The 19,299-nt window shown below is 49.2% G+C and overlaps 1 protein-coding gene across 1 annotated transcript in view; it reads right to left on the reverse strand.

Annotated features, from left to right (window-relative positions):
- Positions 1–19,299, reverse strand: part of Lrrc75a (leucine rich repeat containing 75A) — a gene marked incomplete at its 5' end in the record, with an annotated part of 48,851 nt that extends 29,552 nt beyond the window's left edge. The window contains 1 exon segment of the mRNA XM_013522211.1: positions 19,167–19,299. Within this exon segment, the coding sequence (XP_013377665.1) occupies positions 19,167–19,299 (133 nt within the window).

Genomic DNA, 19,299 nt, shown 5'->3' on the forward strand with positions numbered 1-19,299 from the left:
ATATATATAAATAAAGCCAGTTCACTGTAAGACAGTATACCGTGTGATGCCAGCCAGCAGTAGCCATTGTGTTTATGTGTGTCTACAGTGAAACAGAGGCTATGCTGAGGGACTGGTCTATACCAGTGATGGCGAACCTTTTAGCGATGAGTGCCCAAACTGCAACCCCAAACCCACTTACTTATTGCAACATGCCAACACTGCCATTAAACCTGAATACTGAGGTTTTAGTTTACAAGAAACAACTCATACATTAATATCCTTTGTCTTAAAAAAAAACACATAACACACATGGCACAGGTTTGCCACCACTGGTCTATACTGTCCAGGTTCGTGTGAGTGCACTTAGGGATGCTTGCATGACAAAAATCAGCTCAGGATGTTTCTGAGAATGCAGACTTGTAGGTGTGCTCTGTGTGTATGCGCACGCACACGATAAGCACAAACATGCCCTGAAGAACACAGTGGCACAGTCATGCAGATGAAGGGTTTGCCCTGCAGAGGTGCAAGCGGCACCACTCCGAAGGTGTGTAGGGAGAGAACTGCACTTCTGGAGAGGAAGGGATGTTCAGTGAGGCACGAGAGGTTCACTTCTCACGCTTGGGAAACACCAAAGAGAAGCAAGCTGGCAAAAGTAATAAAAGCAACCACCACAAGTCCTGTCCCCAAAGAAAAACCCAACACACAACAGACCTTCCTGATGTCCAAAGAGGACATCACCTACCCATGGCCCTAGCCTCAAAGGTCACCTCTTGAGGACAGCCTGCCTCAGTGTCTGTTGGCCCCTACAGCCTATGGAGGTTGGCACCCAAGGAGATGCCTACTAATTCCCAGCTGACTGACCCCAGCCACACGTGTGGGGCAGGGCTGCTCTGTGGGGGTGCAAGCCAAGAAGCTGCCAACACAGGCCACCCTGTCCCCTGCTGGACTTGGCCAGACTGGCTGACAGAGGAAAGACTGGGGTTCTCTAGTCCACCCTCACAGCTGCTACCCTCCCAGGGGCGGTCACCATTCTCCCTCTCCTCCAAGGTCTCTGGCCTCTGCAGACCTTTGCAGCCAAGCGTTCTGGCTGGCCGCTCTCCTTCTGCAAGGCCCACCCCACCCGGCGGTGTGTAGGATGGTAGGCTTCACAATAGTGTTGTTTGTATTTTAACTCTGAAGTCTTTAAAAATGACACCCTCTGCATGAAACAGGCCTGCAGAAACAGATGTCTGGCCATTGCCAAGTCTAATTGAATTAAAATCCATGAAACAGCAGCAGTAACAAATATATACAAAAGGATGCTTTCTCTTTAGAAGAATCTACAAAGCAACATGGAAGATTTGGTTTATTCTTCCACGCTCATGGAGCCCCCCAGCTGTGGCTCAGGGCAGGGACAGAAGATGTGTGGTTCGTGCCCTGGGTTAGTCCCTAAGTCACTGTGTAGACATTCCTCTCTCCCTGGCTTCCCTACCTCCAAATGAGTGTTGCAACAGCACATGTGTCCCAAGAGTGGCAGAAAGCAGGAGGGAGAAGAGAGATTTGTACCAAATTGGTCTGGAAAGCAAAGAATGCAGCAAATAACCATTTCTCTTGTTGGACATTTTGGCTCCTGTGCTTGTGTGTGCGTGTGCGTGTGTCCATGTGTACTGGGGATGGAACCCACAGCCTTCTGAATGCTCATGTGCTTTACTGCTCTGTGGAGCTACAAGAGCTATGCCCCAGTGCTCCTGTGCAGTCTGGAAGGGTGGTGACATTTGCAGCATTTCCCAAACTTACTTTCCAAGCCCCTCCCTTGCTTTCCCAGAGCCTCTTGTGCGACTGGGATTCTGCAGAAAGTCTGGGGCCAGATGGTCCCTGAGGTCCACAGGCTCCTACATTCCATGCATTCTCAGCAGTTTGTCATCCAGCGCCCTCCTAACCTCTGCTTGGGAAATAATTAAATCAGTTGTTTATATCTTCTGGCAAATGCATTTAAGTCCATTTGTTCCTATCCATGGTAAATTTTGTCCAATTTAAATGAAAGGTTTGGTCCATCATCAAAAATTATTAGATGATGGCAAAGAGGCAGAAAAGTGACTTACAAGATCCCTCTGCCTCCCTTATAATCACCTTTCCAAGCAGGGGGTGCTTCACAGGGGCAGAGTGAGAAAGTGAGGGCTGGAGGGTAGGAAGGGACAGGAGGACCCTCAGGGCCCCAGCAGTTTCTAACTCTATCTCTCCTGGCCATGAGCCATTGGGAGTTAAGTGTACTAACTGTTAAGTCAGGGTTCTCCGAGGAAACACAACTGATAGATGTATGTGTGTGTGTGTGCGCGCGCGCGAGAGCGCGCAGGTGGGAGGAGAGAGAAATCCGTTTATTTTAAGGAATTGCTTCATGTGATTGTGGGGGCCGGCAAGACAAAGCTGCAGAGTAGGCCAGCAGGCTGGGGACCCAGGGAAGAGTTTTCGTTGCAGTCTTGTGTCTAAAGGGTGTCTGGAGGCACAGTTCCTTCTTCCTTGGGACATCTGTCCTTTCTCTTAGGACCTTTGACTGAATGGACAAGGCCCACCGGTATTATGGAAGATAATCTGCTTTTGTAAACTTCAAGTCTACCGATTTATATATAAAAAGTACCTTCACAGCAACATCTAGATGAGTATTTGACCAAAAACTAGGCACCACAATCTTGCCAAGCTGACACACAGGGTAAGCCACCACAGTAAGCTAAGGGTCTTTACCACTTTAAATCTCTAGGTCAATGGCATGGCTAAGGCCAAGGCCAAGGAGAAACCTCCAAGAATCTGGACTCAGACCTCTTGTTGCCCTCCCTCTGGCCAAGCAGATGAGTCACACTGGATGAGGAAACCAGCTCAAATCCAGCTCTCTCCCAGTTCTGGGCATGAAAGGAGGGAAGGAGGGAGAGAGGAAGACCGAGTGAGCCTCCCAGGAGCTGCCTATGGCTCTGGGCATGGGGAGGGCAGGACTGGCCCAGGGAAGGCACAGGACTAGGGGAATACCAAGGGGCCACCTAGATCCCCAGCCAGGGGGAGATCTTCCTGCCAACACCCTGCTGCTCAGCACCTAAGGCTCCCTGTTAGGTGAGAGCAACAGGGGCCAGCAGCAGCAGCAAGAGGAACGAGCAAGCCTTCAGGGCTGCGAAGGTGGGGATGGCCGATGTCTGCAGGGAAGGAAGGGGGTGTCTACCTGGTTTCTGGAGGCCACTGAGCATGTCTCCAACTCCCAAGGACACTGAGAGGGAAGGTGTAGAGGGAGAGGAACTGAGCAGGGTAGGGCGAAAGGTATGCACCTCAGGACTGGCAAAGGCTCAGCACTTCCACCAGCATCCCTGGATCCTGCCTCAGCTCTTCCCACAGTGCACCTCTTCCTCAAGAGCCGGGCCGGGAAGAACGCGTCAGAAGTGCGCAGCTCCACACCAGTTCTCAAGCTCCCAGAGGGCTGAGCTGGCTCCTTTGGATTTCCTGACAACCTCTTGCCTGTTTTCTCTAATAATTTCTTGGAGCTGGGGATATAGCTCAGTGGTAGTCTAGCATGCATGAGGCCCTGGGTTCCATCCCCAGGGTTAAAAAAAAATTAGAACAATTTCTCTAATTCCATCTGTACAAACACTCTGTCCCCTTTCAAAGCCTGCTCATGGTCGCTAATGTCCTGGGCCCTTGCTCCTAGGCCAGCTTCTCTTCAAGATGTCCTACACCAAAACGATTTATTTTCCCTTTTATTTTTGGTGGTACTGGGGATTGAATCTAGGGCCTCTACACTGAGCTATATTCCAGCTCCTTTTTTTCATTTTGAGACAGGGTTTTACTAAGTTGTTCAATTGCTCAGGCTGGGCTCCTGCTTCCGTCTCCCAGGATGCTAGAATTGCAGGCATGTGGTACCCATGGTTTGGCTTCACCAAAACCATTTTCATTATTCTCAGCTTGCTTGATTTTTAAGCAGCCAGGCATTTCCAGAAGAGAGCAATTCTTGGAACAGGTACCATGTCTGAGTTTCCAAATCCAAAATCAACCCCTCTGTGTTCCCAACAGTCTCTGGACCTGTGGCTGTCTGGAAACCCCGAGGGCTAGCATGATGCCCAATGCTGTTTTTACTTTGAAGACTTAAGCTGGCAGCTGAGAATAATAAAAGATTCAAAGACTGGCATGTCCTAGAAAAGCTAAAATGGCTGGAATTAGTCTGAAGAGTGAAGATACGGACGGGCTCAGGAGCATGTAACCTTACTACCTGGGAATCAGGTGCCCCAAACTGGCTTGACTTTGGATCCACTCAGGGTATCTGTGACTCTGTTTGACTCTTTGAGAGGTGAGAGTGCTGAGCCGGACACTTCTAAAAGATACCCAACTACTTCAGCTTCCTAACTCAAGAGGAAGAGGGCAGTGATTAGCGGAGAGGCAGAAGTCAAGTTCTGGCTGGCATTAGTGATCAGAGAAGGCTGTGTCCAAGGAGACCCATGTGAGAAGGGGCAGGGCTCCTGAGCAGGCCTCAGCTGACAAAGAACTTTGCTTTTTGGTCTCAGCTGATAAAGACTTTTTGAACTTCTATACTCTCCCCAAAGCTGCCCAGTACAGCTGTGCAGGATGTACACTACACGAGGGCATCTAAATGGGGCTTAACTCATCAAGCCCTGACTCTGGCTGCACCCAACAGAAGCTTCTGCTTCTTACAAACATATTGTATGCACTAGGAGCTTCCCTGTATCTCACTGAAGGAAATCAAGGAGATGGCATCTTGTATGACCTGGATTCACTCAGTGAATGGCTCTACAGCCGTAAGTTCTTGGTTTCCTGGGGCTGTTAGGGGCTGAGGTACAACTAAGCTCTAGTGTGGAGGCAGTGAACTTGTTAAACTCTGCTTCTTCCAATGTTAGTTCATCATCTCAGCTACCACATCTCAACATTATGCTTTAAAATACAAACTGGTAGGCTGGTGATAAACTTAGTGCAAAGGTCGTGGGTCCAACTCCCAGTACTCAAAAAAAAAAAAAAAAAAAAAAAAAAAAGTTGAAGCATCACTTAAAAAATGCATTCAGAGGGCCTGGCATATAGCTCAGTGGCACAAGTGCCTGCCTGGCAAGCGCAAGGTCCTGAATTTGATTTCTGGTACCAAAAAAAGAAAAAAGAAAATGAACTCAGACCTGGGTGTGGTGGCACATGTCTGTAATCCCAGCACTTGGGAGGGTGAGGTAGGTGGACTGCCTCAAGTTCGAGGCCATCCTGGGCTACCTAGTAAGTTCAAAGCTAGCCTGAACTACATAGGGAGTGCCACCTTTCCCTCCTGCCAGGTTTCCCCTGGTTCCCCTCCTTTTTCAGCCAACTCCTACAACAGCAAAGAGGTAGCAAGGATCCTCTGTGACCCAGGGCCCTTCCTCTGCCCAGTGCATGAGAAGGGCATTCAAACCACCTGACCCATGCTGAGAAAATGAGTCACTCACTGACACAGAGCCAGGCTTCCAACATGTCTCCGGCATCACTGGGTGGACGGCATGTTGGGAGACTGGCCCCCAGCCATCCTCCTGCGAGAATGTCCTGTGGTCCTCCCCAGGTAGCCTGTAGCTATGGGCAGTGGCTCCACAGGGACAGGCTCAGAGAGCTGGCAGATCCCTGCAGGGCCCTGGTGTGCTCTGGGAGGGGCCTAGGCTGAAGGCAGTAGGAAGGCCCAGTAGGTAGGGAGGGATAAGCATGAAAACCAGGGCAGTGGGAGGGCCTCTGCAGGTCAGATTAGGCAGAGCCTCAGCTAGGAAGCGGGGAGGGGCTTGGTTCCCTGGAGTTCCTGGGCCTAGCACCTCTGTCCATGGATAAGCCCTATGGAGGGGTTCCGCGCAGTAGTTAGCATGTGCTTTGTGCCCAGTGACTGCGTACACCCATGGCCACTCTGAAGCAGCAGCCAGAGTTAAGAGCTGGGATCTGATTGTCAGGCCAGTTTAACAAGAACTTGCCAGCTGTTCCTCTGACCTCTTCTAGAATGAGCACCTAGGCCCACAAAGGCAGCCAAGCCATGGAGCTCTCACTTGGGTGCTGGGCTGAACCAGGAGGCTCAACCTGGTCTCTTGGGTCCCTGCTATCCCTCCATAAAGGAGGGTTACAGTTGTTGCTGCCATCTTTCTTGCTGGGTTACTTGCTACATCTGCAGTACTGAGAGCTGAACCTGGAAGAAGAGGCACTCAGCTCTTGAATGCATGAATTAATTTATATTATTCTTTTTCCTTTTTCGCTCATTTGCATTCTCTCTCTCTCTGTGTCCCTCTCTCTCACATTCTCTCCTCATCCCCCTCCGTAGTACTTGAGCATGAACCTAGGGCCTTCTGTGTGCTAGACAAGTGTTCTATCACTGTGCTACACCACTCCTTTTTATATTTTTATTTTGAGGCAGGGCCTCACCCAGGCTGGCCTTGAATTTGTGATCCCCTTGCCTCAGCCTCCTGAGTACCTGGGATTATAGGTGTACACTACCAATCCTTGCTTATTTTCTTATTTTCTACAATGCTTGTACATTGCCTTTATACCATTTTAAAAATACACTATTTGCTCTTTAAATAATCTATCAACCTTATGATATTATTTAGAGAGCAAAATAAACATGAGAAAATGCTTTCTTGACTAGAGAGCCATGCACAGATGGACTCCTGCCCTCCTGTCCAACACGCCGAGCCAACACCTAGACAACAGGAATGAGCTGGTAGCCCCTCTTTGATCTTCCAGTTCTCCTGTCTTCCTGGTTGTGGGGGCTGAGAAGGTTACAGAGGGAAGCTGACTGAGCTATGGCAGACTACTGAGACATTTTAAAAAGTCTGCTTCTCACCCAGGGAAGGGAGAGACACACAGCAGGGAAGAGATACTGAGAGAAACACAGAAACACAAAGAGAAGCTACAGGAAGCAGATGAGGAGAAGCAGAAAGCTACACAAGGCTGTGAAGACAAAGCAGGGTGAGGGATAGCTCTGGAGATGGGTGTGGTGTGTTAGTCTGGTTTTTTTGCACTGTTATAACAAAATGCCTGAGACTTTTTTTTTTTTTTGAGACAAAGAGTTTTGGTAATTCAGGTTGGCCTTGAACTCACCATGCAACCCAGGCTGGCCTCACACTTGTGGCAATCCTCCTGCCTTAGCCTCCAGGTGCTGGGATTATAGGTGTGTACCACCCTCCCTGGCAGGTATTTGTGATAAACAGGATTTATTTAGGTCATGCTTCTTGAAGGTGGAAAGTCTAAGAGAATAGTGCTGGCATCTGGTGAAGGACTTGGCATATCATAACACGGCAGAAGACATCACACCCTGCAGAGATGGAGCTAGCATGTGACACTTTGTAAAACCACTGGTTCTGTGATAGGGGCCCCACCTTGATGATCTTATCTAATAATCCTAATGACCTCCCAAAGGCTGTACTTCCTGGTATTGCAACAGCAAGCAGAAACACCGAAAGCACACATAGGATTTGGAGGCAGATTTATTTACATCCATGGGCAATGACTGGGGTCATTCCCAGAACATCAGGCCTTGATCTCTGGTGGTCTAGGGCTTTTATATGATGCACAAGCAGAAAGTACAAAGGAGATACAAAGGTGAGACAGAACAGCCTGGCAATTCTTCTGATTAGCCAGCAGGGTGAGACTATCAGTTACAAGGGTAGATTAATGATCATCAGTTTATGAAGCTTGGTACAATGGTACAATCAGGCCTGTAGGTTCATTTATGCTCTTGTGGTTACAGGAGTCAAGAAAGTAACTACAAAGCCATGAATCAGTTACAGAACTAGGAAGTTTCAAAAGAACAAAGTTTTAAAAAGAAAAACTTCTCTTGCATAGTTTTTCCCTTTCATTTCCCCCTCATCTTGTTATTCAGAAAAATCTTTTTCAGTGCTGGGGCTGTTCTTTTTATCTTAAGATGATCAAATCTGAGAATTACTAGGCCTTGTCCATTCCAGACTTTGGACTGAATTACGTCCCAGGTGTCAGTTTTTAACCAGGTGAATTCCCATGGTTAAATTAAACTGAGCCAGAATCCAGACTCCAAGATTAAATGTTAGCACATTAGTAACAACAAACATTTTCTAATTATAACTGATAGCCCTAGGCTTTTTAGATAAGGAAAACTGTTTAAAGTAATAAGTCTCTCTAACAAAACTGTAGAAAGAGTAAGGAAAAGAGCCTTAATGATTGTCTTTCACCCCTCTGTGGTAACTGTCTTCAAGGCCAAGGTAAAGGTTACAGTTACTAAGAGGATAGGGAGCAAGAACCAAGCTGGATATCACAATATCAAGGACACATGGGAGGGACTGGGATTAACAGTCACACTTGGAATCCCATGAACATTGTCTTCTAAGCTTCAGCGGTGCACTGACCTGTCAACATCCAGAATGACAGGAGCAAGACTTTAAGTATGGAGTCCCTTTACAATGAGCTCCAGAGGAGCTGTCTAGGTAAATTTTTCAGCAGATCTAAGGCTGGATTTCTGAAACTTGTAGAGGTAGTTAATATGTCCCTGGGTTGTATGTGTGTGCACATATGTCTACAGATATAGCTGCTCTTTTAACTGGTTACAAGGTAGATGGGGGCAGGTCTGGCTCTGATCTGCTAGGAATACTGGGTAAAGTTTTTCTGGCTGGGGGTGATGTTTCAGTCAATTGGATCCCTAGAGGGAGCTTAGGCCTCTGGACTGCATTATTCTGAGCATAAGTTTGGCATCGTTGGTGGCAGGTTTCCAAATAGCAGTTTCTTGTGCAGATCATCCCTGCAGGAGAGTTTTGGCCAAACTAGTTTTGTTCAAGGTGACCACGACATATCTACCCTGTTGGACTTCATTCCTAACAGGGCTACTTCCATCCATAAACAGGGTATACTCAGCATCTGTTAGGGGGTCCATTTTTAAGAACAGGTCATCCCAATACAACATGGGGCACTTGGACAGTTAGGTCTTTGTCTAAGGTGAGCTTGTCACCTTTCTTGATCAGGTCAGTGGTTATTAGAGCGCAGAGACAAAAGGGGGAGGCAGCCCTTAGAGGCCATTGGGTGCTCCCAGGACTGACAATCTGAGTAAGCATATAGAAGCCAGCAGCTCCAAGAAATTTATGGAGTTTCTTTCTTGTAACCAGTTTCTGTCAGATATTGTAGCAGAGTATACAGAAGGCAATTGTGGTGGCATTGGCAGCTTGGAGATTTTGAACTGGCTTTACAGGCAAGAGAAGTATACTGTTTGATGCAGGTGGGGGTTGCCTTGGGACAGAGCTCAATCTCCAAAGGGGCATGATTGATAGCGAGTCCCAGGGGTGAATTCTTTGTCTATACTTCTGGAAGTGAGTCTCTCAAAATTTCAGGATTATGATTATCAGGCTGACATAAATGCTATTTTTCCTCCCAGGGTTCAGTCAGAGTCAATATCAAGTCCAGGACAGGGGACCCACGTGTGAGGGAGGCTGGTCACGTCCCAGGAGAGGTAGAGGGCACTCAAACATGTACAGGAATTCATGTTTGATAAAGTGTCCATGAGTTGTACAGGATCTGCTTTGGCAGAATTTCTTTTTTGGTATCAGGAACTGAATTCAGGACCTTGTGCTTGCCAGGCAGGTGCTTGTGCTACTGAGCTATATCCCTGGCCCCAGAATTTTTCAATGGGGGCTCTAGTGGGTAACTTCAGTAGCTTTAGACATGTTCACTAGCTTCTTGCCTCCCTCTTTGAGGTTTACCAGGAGAGCAGTGCAGTACTGATCTAAGGATTCATGGCCCTCTATAATATTCCAGTTCCAGTTTGGATGTGCTCAAGGAAGACTGTGTTCACCCAAGTATCAGGATCAATTACAGTGGCAGGGACTTTTGACTTTAACCAGGCCTGGGCCCCACCTAAAATACAGTGGCGTTCTTCAGTATTAAACAGAGTCAGAAGGAGTTGCTGACAGTTGTCCCATGATGGCAGGTGGGTACACAGGTACAGAGCCAAGGCAGAAGAGTTCTTAACCCCTTATGGCAATTGAGTCCAAATGAATTAATCTGGGAGAGCAGGAGGTGGTGGTGCAGGAGACAGAACTGGCTGTGGTGGTGTTGTTGCAGCTGGCTGAGCAGCTTCAGGTTGATGAATGTAAGGAGGAGGCAGGTTGGACTTGGGGTCCTTGGGCAGAACAGGATAAAGCTTTTCTGGCTTGGGCTGAATCTGAGATCCTCTGAAGTGGCCTTGTGGGTTTGTTTTGATGACTATGATGGCTTTCTTGTCCTGCAGGACACAGGTGTGGAGCCAAGGTGGGAGAATTTTTAACCTCTTGTGGCAACTGAGTCCAAGTGAGCTGCTCTTTGTCTCAGGATTTTCCCAGTTGGAGGGGCTTATGGGAGCAACTCACAAGCAGAGGAAGGCATCTTTTCTGTGTTGTTGACAGCATGGAGATCTTGCCCAATGTGATTAACAGTCTGTCAGGCTGATGTGTGGCTGGATACCTGTGTTTTCCATTACAGTTAATAGCAACAAGGAACCTTAGGATTGTGGTTATCTGTCTTAGGCTGATGCGGGCAATACCTTCCTCTTGGGGATTAGATGAGAGGGTGTATGACTGGCTTGGTTTGAAGGAGATGTCTCCCCAGAATGTAAGTTTGTGCCTGGCAGAAGGGGTGAGAGGCAAGAGTCCCAGGTGCCCTGGTGATGGTAACTTTTTGACAGAGGGAACTTTTGACCAGGAAAATCACAGATTTGCCCCCAACTTTTGCAATGACCACAGGCTCTCAGGGGCTCAATTTGATAGAGCTCGGTCTATCCTATCTATTCACGCCTGGCAGGGTGCAACTCATTTGTCAGGGGTGACAGCCCGATTTTCCTCAGTCAAATGTGGAACTCGGAAGGAATTGTTGACAGTCATCTTGAGTGAGCATTAGATGATGTCATCTGACCAGAATAGGCGTGTCTGGAGGGCCTCTGAGGCTGAATGCAGGCAATGAACTAGAACTGGTTCAATTGGCTGGAAGTAGATGAATCAGGAGTGGGGAGTGAAGCTATCGGTCTTGGCAACTGCAGCAGCTGACAAGGGTGCCAAGGTGGAATTCTCAGGAAGACTGGGCCTCTTTTTCCTTTTTTTTCTTTGAGATTCAGGGAGCAATTTGGTTTCACTTTTAACTCCATAAAAGCCTCTTTTCCTGCAGTCAAGGTCTGTGGGTTTTAACTAATTAGTTCCCATTCTATTTCCTCACGGTGTATGTTGTATAATCTTGAATGATGGCATAACAGACAAAGGATGGGTGCCCCTCTGAGAGAGACCATTTAGATTTCCACCTGGCTGGACCCCTGGCAGGGGCTTAGGCTTGACTTAGCTATGGAGGGTGTGAGGCCTCCATTACGCCATATGTCAATCACCATAGAACCGCAAGTGAGGGCCCAGCCACTGTGACCAGTGCTTCCCACTCTTGGTGCACAGACAGAGCAGCCTATTGCTTATGCTGTCCAGTCCGCTCACTCACAGTCTGCTCACTCTCACACTCATTCAGCAGGAACTCAGAGGTTTCACATTCCAACCCCCTTCCCTTGAGGTGGCCTTAACTAACAAGAGGTGATCAAGCTCTTCTGCTTAAACTGAGGACTGGCAGACAGACTAACTGGGGTGCCCCTGGGAGGGGTCTTACTGGAATCAGGCAGGAAGGCAGGCAGGCAAGCAGGCAGGCAGGCAGACAGACTGCATCCTCTTCCCTTTGGGGTCTGATGTGAGCTGCTTGAGCAGGGAGCCAGGAATCCTCCTTCAGACCTCCGAGAGAACTTGAGAAATCTCAAGAGCACGCCTTCCCACTGGGACCTGGAAAGGTCCTGCTCCATCCACAAGGGTGATGACTGGTGACCAAAGAGGTCAGACTGTCAGTTTTCCCAGTCAATGCACCAAATGAAACAGAAAGCAGAAACTCCAAAACGACGCCCAGGATTTGGAGGCATCCGTGGGCACTGACTGGGGTCATTCCCAGAACATCAGGCCCTGATCTCTGGTGGTCTAGGGCTTTTATATGATGCACAAGCAGAAAGTACAAAGGAGATACAAAGGTGAGACAGAACAGCCTGGCAGTTCTTCTGATTAGCTAGCAGGGTAAGATCATTGGTTACAAGGGTAGTTTAATGAATATCAGTTTATGAAGCTCGGTACAATGGTACAATCAGGCCTGTATGTTCATTTACGCTCTTGTGGTTACAGAGGTCAAGAAAGTAATTACAAAGCCATGAATCAGTTACAGAGCTAGGCAGTTTCCAAACATCAAAGTTTTAAAAAGAATAATTTCTCTTATATGGTTTTTTACTTTCAGTATCATCAGCATATGAATTTGGGGATGACGTTTCCAATACACGAACTTTTGGGGACATATTTAAACCACAGGACACAAGCTTCAGCCCCAAAGTAAGCCCCCCTTGCAAGCAAACCCTCCGGTACTCTCTACTCTCAGCCGGACTCCTGTGTCTATCCTGGTTAAGATAAAGTTAGAAACATCAAAATGCCACATCCCTTTGAGCAGCAGCTGTCGGCAGAACTCCATATGGCTGCAGCAGCCAGAAGTCGGAGCTAATAAAAGTTAAAAAAAAAAAAAAAGAAAGAAGCTGGGAAATGCTCCCAGAGAGCCACGTGGCACTGCTCAGGGCCAGGGTGGGAGGGTGGGGAGGAGAACAGCACCATAAGAAGGGGTTCCCACCCCTGCTGGGTGTGCCAGTGTCTCTGTTCTCATTTCAAATACCCAATCCTTTTAGTAATGGTGAGCCCAAGACACAGTGCAATAATTGAATCTGCTGCTTTAGCTAACTGGGCCCCTCCCCACTCCAGTTTCTCTTAGCAAGACAGGATGTTAGGAGTACAAACATATAAATGCTCATGTCCCTTTCCCTCTCCAAATCTGTATGCTGAAGTTCTAACTCTCTGCTGAGGGTTTGGGCTGTGGGGCCTTTGGGAGGTGATGAGGTCATGAACTCTCATGAATGGGCTCAGTGTCCTCATAAAAGGAGCCCCAGGAAGACCTTCCACTTCTTCCCACGTAAGGACATTTAAGAAGGCATGGCCTATGAACCAGAATGCAGGCCCTCACCAGATGCCAAATCTGCAGGTGCCTTGATCTTGGACTCCCAGCTTCCAGACTGAGAAACATTTTTGTTGCTGATAAACTATCCAGTCTCTGCTATTTTGTTATAGCTGCCTGAAGACAGCTGGTAAACAAGCAGCCAGGAAGAGCCAGGGCCTGGAATAAATATGTGTATATATAGGCACATGCATATATGTATAAAGTATATGTGTGTACCTGTGTGTGTAATTTTCTCATGATACCTACAATCCTGCTCTTGGTGGGGGAGGGGAGCCAGATGACTATCTGATGATTCCCCACTTTGGGGAGAGGGTCTCCTCAGGATTGACCCCATCCTTTGGGCATCCTGATGGGGAAGCTGGAGAAAGACAGTGATCACCTGTGTAACCCTTGGGCATGGGGCATCTTACCTGTAAGAGGTGTGGGATGCAAGGAACAGACTGGAATCTTAGCATGGGAAGGGATAACAGCACCGACCCTGAAGGTACAGAAAGGCTACTCCAGTCTGTGCTTGGAGTGGACACTTGAGGAGGCTGAGCCAAACTTAGCTGGCTCCTGAGAGAGAAGCGAGCTGCAGAGAAGCAGAGAGAGAAGCCAGGAGCAGGAAGCGTGCCCAACAAGACATTTAAAATCCTGTAAGGATTTCCTGAAAACCATCTATGTGCCAAGTACTTGATCAGGGCCTCTGCCCCAGGGAAGCACACACAGAAATGAGCCAGCACAGGGGCTGGGGGAAGGGAGGTTGCATCCACCTGGATGTCCATAGGTGGAGGGGGACCAGGGCACTTTAGGGGCTCTAAAGAGAGACAGCAAAGCAGTTTCCAGTCATCTCTGAGGAGGTGACATTTGTGCCAGACAGAAGGATCCCTCTCCCTACCTCACAAGGCCCTGAAGTCAGGATAACTGGCCTAGTCACAGGCCATGTGGTCATGCTTGGCCACTACAGAGTCTGCTGTGTCCCTGGCTGGTGTCTCTGAAGCCCTGGAAATAAACAGAGCAGGCCCTGACATCTGAATCCTTTTGCATCTCTATCACTGGAAACGCCTGGATCCAGTCCAGGGAGAGAGTGGTGGATTTTAAAAAAGAAGGTTTCTGTGTGGAGAGAACACGGATGATTCAACACAGGGGCAGATCAGGACTGTGGATGCCTGGCTCTTCCAGCAGGCCCTGCTCCCCTCCTGCCACCTCAGCAGAGGCCCCAGACTGCACCTGCCAGTGGAATCCCGCAGTGCCACCGAGGCTGGGCACCATGCCACTCCTCTCTCCAAGAACACTACCACTTGGCAGGCTTCCAGGCACAGTCAAGCCCCATGGACATCACTCTCAGGAATCCACCCACTTGGAAAGCAAATGTGCAGGATCTCATGACCATACTGACAGCCTGGTAAATCAGTATCCAGACACAAAGCTGCAGCGGGGGCTCCAAGTGCTTTATGAAGCTACTCTATGGCCACAGCAGAGCAGACACGCATATACACATCTGCATAACACACAGACTTACTAGGATGTCATGAGCCTTTGGGGTTTTCAATACTACACCACAGACAATGGTGGCAGCAGGTCTCCAGTCTCAAGAAGCACATGACTTTATCTGACAAACAAAATGGTCATCAGGAGAAAAACTGTATATGGATGGTTAAATGCCACTCAGTACAGTGGGACCTAATGACACCTGGATCTCAGGGCTTGGGCTAATATGCCAAAGGGGTGGCCTTGCAAAGGTACAGTGCTTTTGGTGGAAATAAGGAAATGCATCCAGGTAGAGAAAGAGTAAGAGCAAGGCCAACAGTAGCAAGACACCTGCTTGGTGTCTGCTGGCTTCCCACGAGCTTGCCTGTAGAGATATTCTCTGGTGGGGTATTCGAGGAAAAAGGTGACCTTCCAAAGTCTTTCTGCTCGTCATTCTATCTCCAGGCAGAGACCTACCCAGTCACTAGGAAGTCTCCACGTGCTTGTCCATCATTCAGCACCTCAGGAGGGTGTGGAGGGGATGGGCAAATGATGTCCTATGTTCCAGGTGGTTCTTTTTTGCTCCTGATCCCAGGCTTAGAGTGAAGCCAACCCTGACATCCTGACAGCAGACAGAACCACAAGTCCAGGTGCAAGCCACACTGCTGGGTGACAGAGTGGGCTGGCAATGAAACAGCTCCGCACAGCAGTGTGTGCTATACTGGTAGTAAACCAACCCAGTCAGAATCTCTTTAAGAGAAGTAGGTGCCATGGTTTGGACAAGTGTTAAAAGCTTGGTGCCCAGCCTGTGGCACTATTGGGAGGTACTGGAATCTTTAAGAGAGGGGCCTGGTAGGAGGCCTTCCAGTCACTGGGGCATGTCCTTGAAGGGGACAGTGGGACTCCAGCCCCTTCCTCTCTCTCTCTGATGCCACCATGAGGTGAGCGGTTTCCTCTACCACACATTCCCTGCCATGACATGTGACTTTACTACTGGCCCAAAGACAACTTGGCCAAGCAACCATGGACTGCAACCTCTGAAACAGTGAGCCCAAATAATAAACTTTCCCTCCCTATAAATTGGCTATTTCAGGTATGTTGTTACAATAGCAAAAAGCTCACTAAGACAGTAGGGATGCTGATGAACAGAGAAGTAGACCTCTTCTTCTGATGTTCTGGGACAGTTATGGAGAACCTTTTAGAGCTTTCAATGATACAAACAGCCCATGTGGCATGAGCGTCATAAGTTCACTATCACTATTTTATGAAATGGGCCAATGACCTGGTCTAGAACTTTTGGAACTCAAATGTTTGGCTGAAAAGATGATACCCCACTTCCATATAGCCCAACAGTTGTCCTCTTTCCATGATGGAAGATCACTTCTTCCTCAGAATGCCTTAAAGATGGTAATCTGAACTCAAGACCTCAGATACTCCTAGGGAAGAAAGTGTGTAGAAAAGGGGAGCAGAATGACTTCTTCTATCCACACATCTTTTAGCCCCATGAACACTTGCTCCAGACTACTTCTGAACTTCTGATACACACTGAGCCCTGGCCAGATAGAATCCAAACATTCTTTGGACCAGACCTGAATGGAAAGGATGCCAGGACCTTACCCCTAGTCCAGCCATACTCAAAGTAGGGCAGTCTCCTGTTTCTTGTCATGGTCACCATGACAATATGTTTTGATTGGCACTGCCAACACAACTACATACACTTTGTAGGATTTGCTCTGATCCCTCTTTGGGAAATGAATAAATACAACCCAGAGAGGTTATGAAGGTCCGAGGTCACAGTAGACTGAGCAAGCCACTCTGACTTGATCCTGAGCCCCAGATTCTTCTCAAATTATAGTGCTCTTAAGGGGAAGGGGATTGATCTCTGCTCTTTCATGGCAGCTGCCTGGCATCCTGTCTGTATCCCTCAACTATAAATGAGGTTTCCTGACACCTCTCCAGCAAGTGACAAGCTGGAGAGGCTCCAAACAAGAAAGCACTCCCCAAATCTTGGATGCAAAAGGCGGGGTAGTCAGAGGAAGCAGCACCAACAGCCAAAGTCCATCAGACCATCATGAACTGCCACACATGGTTCTGGGGTTCTGGTAATCCTAGTGGAAGTGAGTCACATAGCAGAGTGAAGGGAGCTGTCAGACTGGAGCAGTGATTCTGAATCTTGACTGGGTTCAGGGGCTTTGTGTACTCTCTGAAATTCCTTGCAAGACTGAGGAGGGTGAGAGGTGCTGTGGTGCATGCTTGTAATCTCAGCATTTGGGAGGCTGAGGCAGCAAGATCACTGTGAGTTTGAGACCACACAGTGTGTTCAAGGCCAGCCTGAACTACATAGAGACCCTATCTTAAAAAAAAAAAAAAAAAAAAAAAAAAGACTGTTAGAGTCCATTTGTCTAGGAAGAGTGTGTAGCTCTTTAAGGGTCTTAGAAAGATCAAGGACTCAAAGACATTGAGAACTACAAGAATTAAGGACCTTGAGTTTCCTTTACCCCTATATATGCAGAGCATATACAAATCTGGGTGCTGAAAAAACACTAACATAGGAGAATGTGCTGTGTGAAGTGGGTGGTGGTCACTGTCCTGGTTGCTGCTATTTCTTGGCTCTATTTTTTGATGTCTACCCTGGCGGTCCCAGATATTCCAGCGCTACTGAACACCCTGCACACCCCTCTTCTTTGTCAGGCTCTGGTGTTTTCATGTCTCTCACTGACTGCTAAATTCCCTTTCTGAACACCACCACCTCCAGGCCACAGGAGGAAACTAGAAAGGAAAATATAATGTAGAAGAAAGAGCACACATTCAGGTGAACATTCCCCAAGTCAGTCTCAGGGTCCTAGGAAATCCTCCTCTGTTTGTCATGGACATTTGGCCACACCTGCACTCCCCTCCTGTACTGCCCAGGGCCGTGACCATTTCCTGGAGGGCCCCTGATCTCTCCTTCCATGCAGTGTGGGGCAGCCTTCTAAGTCCACAGCGCTCAGCCTACAGACAGAGGTCAAGAGAGCCCCAGAAAAGGGAGAAGTCTGATGAACCCTTCTTTCCCCATCAGGCCTTCCAGTCCTGTGGCTGAGGAAGATGCCAGCAGAAGCACCTGCAGAGGACATGCTCTTGGTCTGGAGGACCCTGCAGGGAGCAGCTCAGTTTTCCCATGGTGTGGAGTCACACTGGGGAGTCTGAAATATCCACGGACTCTGGGTCCAGGGCCTCTAATTGGTGCACAAGAATGCTGGCTTCTTCTTGGTCTCTTACCCTCCAAAAGAGGCTTATTGGCTCCTTCTACACTTCTGTATCCTGCAAAGCACCCCTTCCAGGACCCAGGGACGAGCACATGACTGGTAAAAGCTTACTGTCTAGGGTGTAAATGGGATCTGATGTTCTGGAAAATCCATTACTCTGTCTGAAAGTGAAAGAGTTATCATAGAGTTGGTTCACCAGTTTCCAGTTTTCAAAAGACAAAAAGAAATGCTCACAGGCTAAAGTTATGAGGTTTGGATGCCATCTTTCTTTGATGATGGCAATCTAGTACCACTCAGGCATCATTCTGGATACTGTCTGAAAAAACAACGCAAGGGTGGAACCCCGTATCTTCCTACGTCCTCATCTCTGCTTCCCTCTTTTGAGTAGTGCGCGGCTTGGGAACACATACTCCAGCGTAACACTGCATCAGATAGAAAGGTGGGGGGCGGTGTTATAGAACCCAGGAGAGATGTGGATATGATTAGATTTTGGGAGCTCACCCCCGGAAGGCGCTCCTACAGCCTCTCATCAGTGATGGGAAAACCTCACAAAGGTCGCCTGAGGTTGCCCCTCCCCCACTCACCATAGACTGCATCTCCACTAGGGATATCCTAGCAGGAAGATAGGGCCTGGGCATGTCTACACCACAAAGCCAGCTCAAGACAACCGGGGCAGTTTTGCATTCTCCTGCCTCTCTCCCACTCAACAAAATCCATGGTACAGGCCACCCTCTTCCCACAAACCCAGGAAAGAAAACAAGCCAAAGAGAGGTAGGTGGGTGAAGCATCAATCCTAGGGCAGCTCCCAAAAGGGAGGGTGGGGCAATGGCCTGATCTACAGTCTGTCCCTAACCAACGGGACAGGACCTGCTGGGAGCAGAGCTTGCAGCCTCCTGGAGTTCCTGCTGGCCAGGAACTCAGCCTAACTCTCTCCTCTCCACGCCTTTTTCAGGGGCTCATGCCCGAGGGCTCGCCAAAGTTAGGGGTAGTGAAACTGCTCCCTGATGCGTAACCGGGAAGCCTCTCAGGTGGGCAAATAACCTAGGGACGGGCACCTCACCACCCCTAAGGACATGCCCTTGGATCCCCCTCGGGAAGCCAGGTGCAGCAGATAACTGCGCATTCCTTGAGGACCCCGGCTGCGCTGACAGCCTCGAGATCTGAGGAAGCAGAGCCTTGGCCGAGACCGGACGCGCATCCCCTGCCCCCTCCCACCGACCATCCCCGGAGACGCCGGGAGGACAGAAGCAGCGCCCTCGGTCCAACAGGTCCCCTTCCACGGGCTTCACCGGCTAACCTCCCTCCGCCCTGCCCTGAGGCCCCAAATCCAGCGAGAGTGCCGAGGCACCTGCTACCACACGGCTCCAGCCCCAAGGAGGGGGGGCCCTGGGCGGTGCCCCTCGCCTCCCCGCCTGTCCCTGGAAGGGGCGGGGCGCTAGCCAGGCCTGAGCCCCCCACCCGGCCCCCGGCCTCACTCACCTGGCGCAGGTGCTGCAGCAGCGTGCCCGCCTCCTCCCTCCGGCCCTGGCGCACCATCCGCAGCAGCTCCTGGACCATGCCGACGCGCCGGTGGTAGGGCGGCAGCCCCGCGCCGGCGCCCGCGCGCCCCGCC

Source organism: Chinchilla lanigera, unplaced genomic scaffold, assembly GCF_000276665.1.
Source record: "Chinchilla lanigera isolate Chin_1 unplaced genomic scaffold, ChiLan1.0 scaffold00066, whole genome shotgun sequence".
Lineage (NCBI taxonomy): Eukaryota > Metazoa > Chordata > Mammalia > Rodentia > Chinchillidae > Chinchilla > Chinchilla lanigera.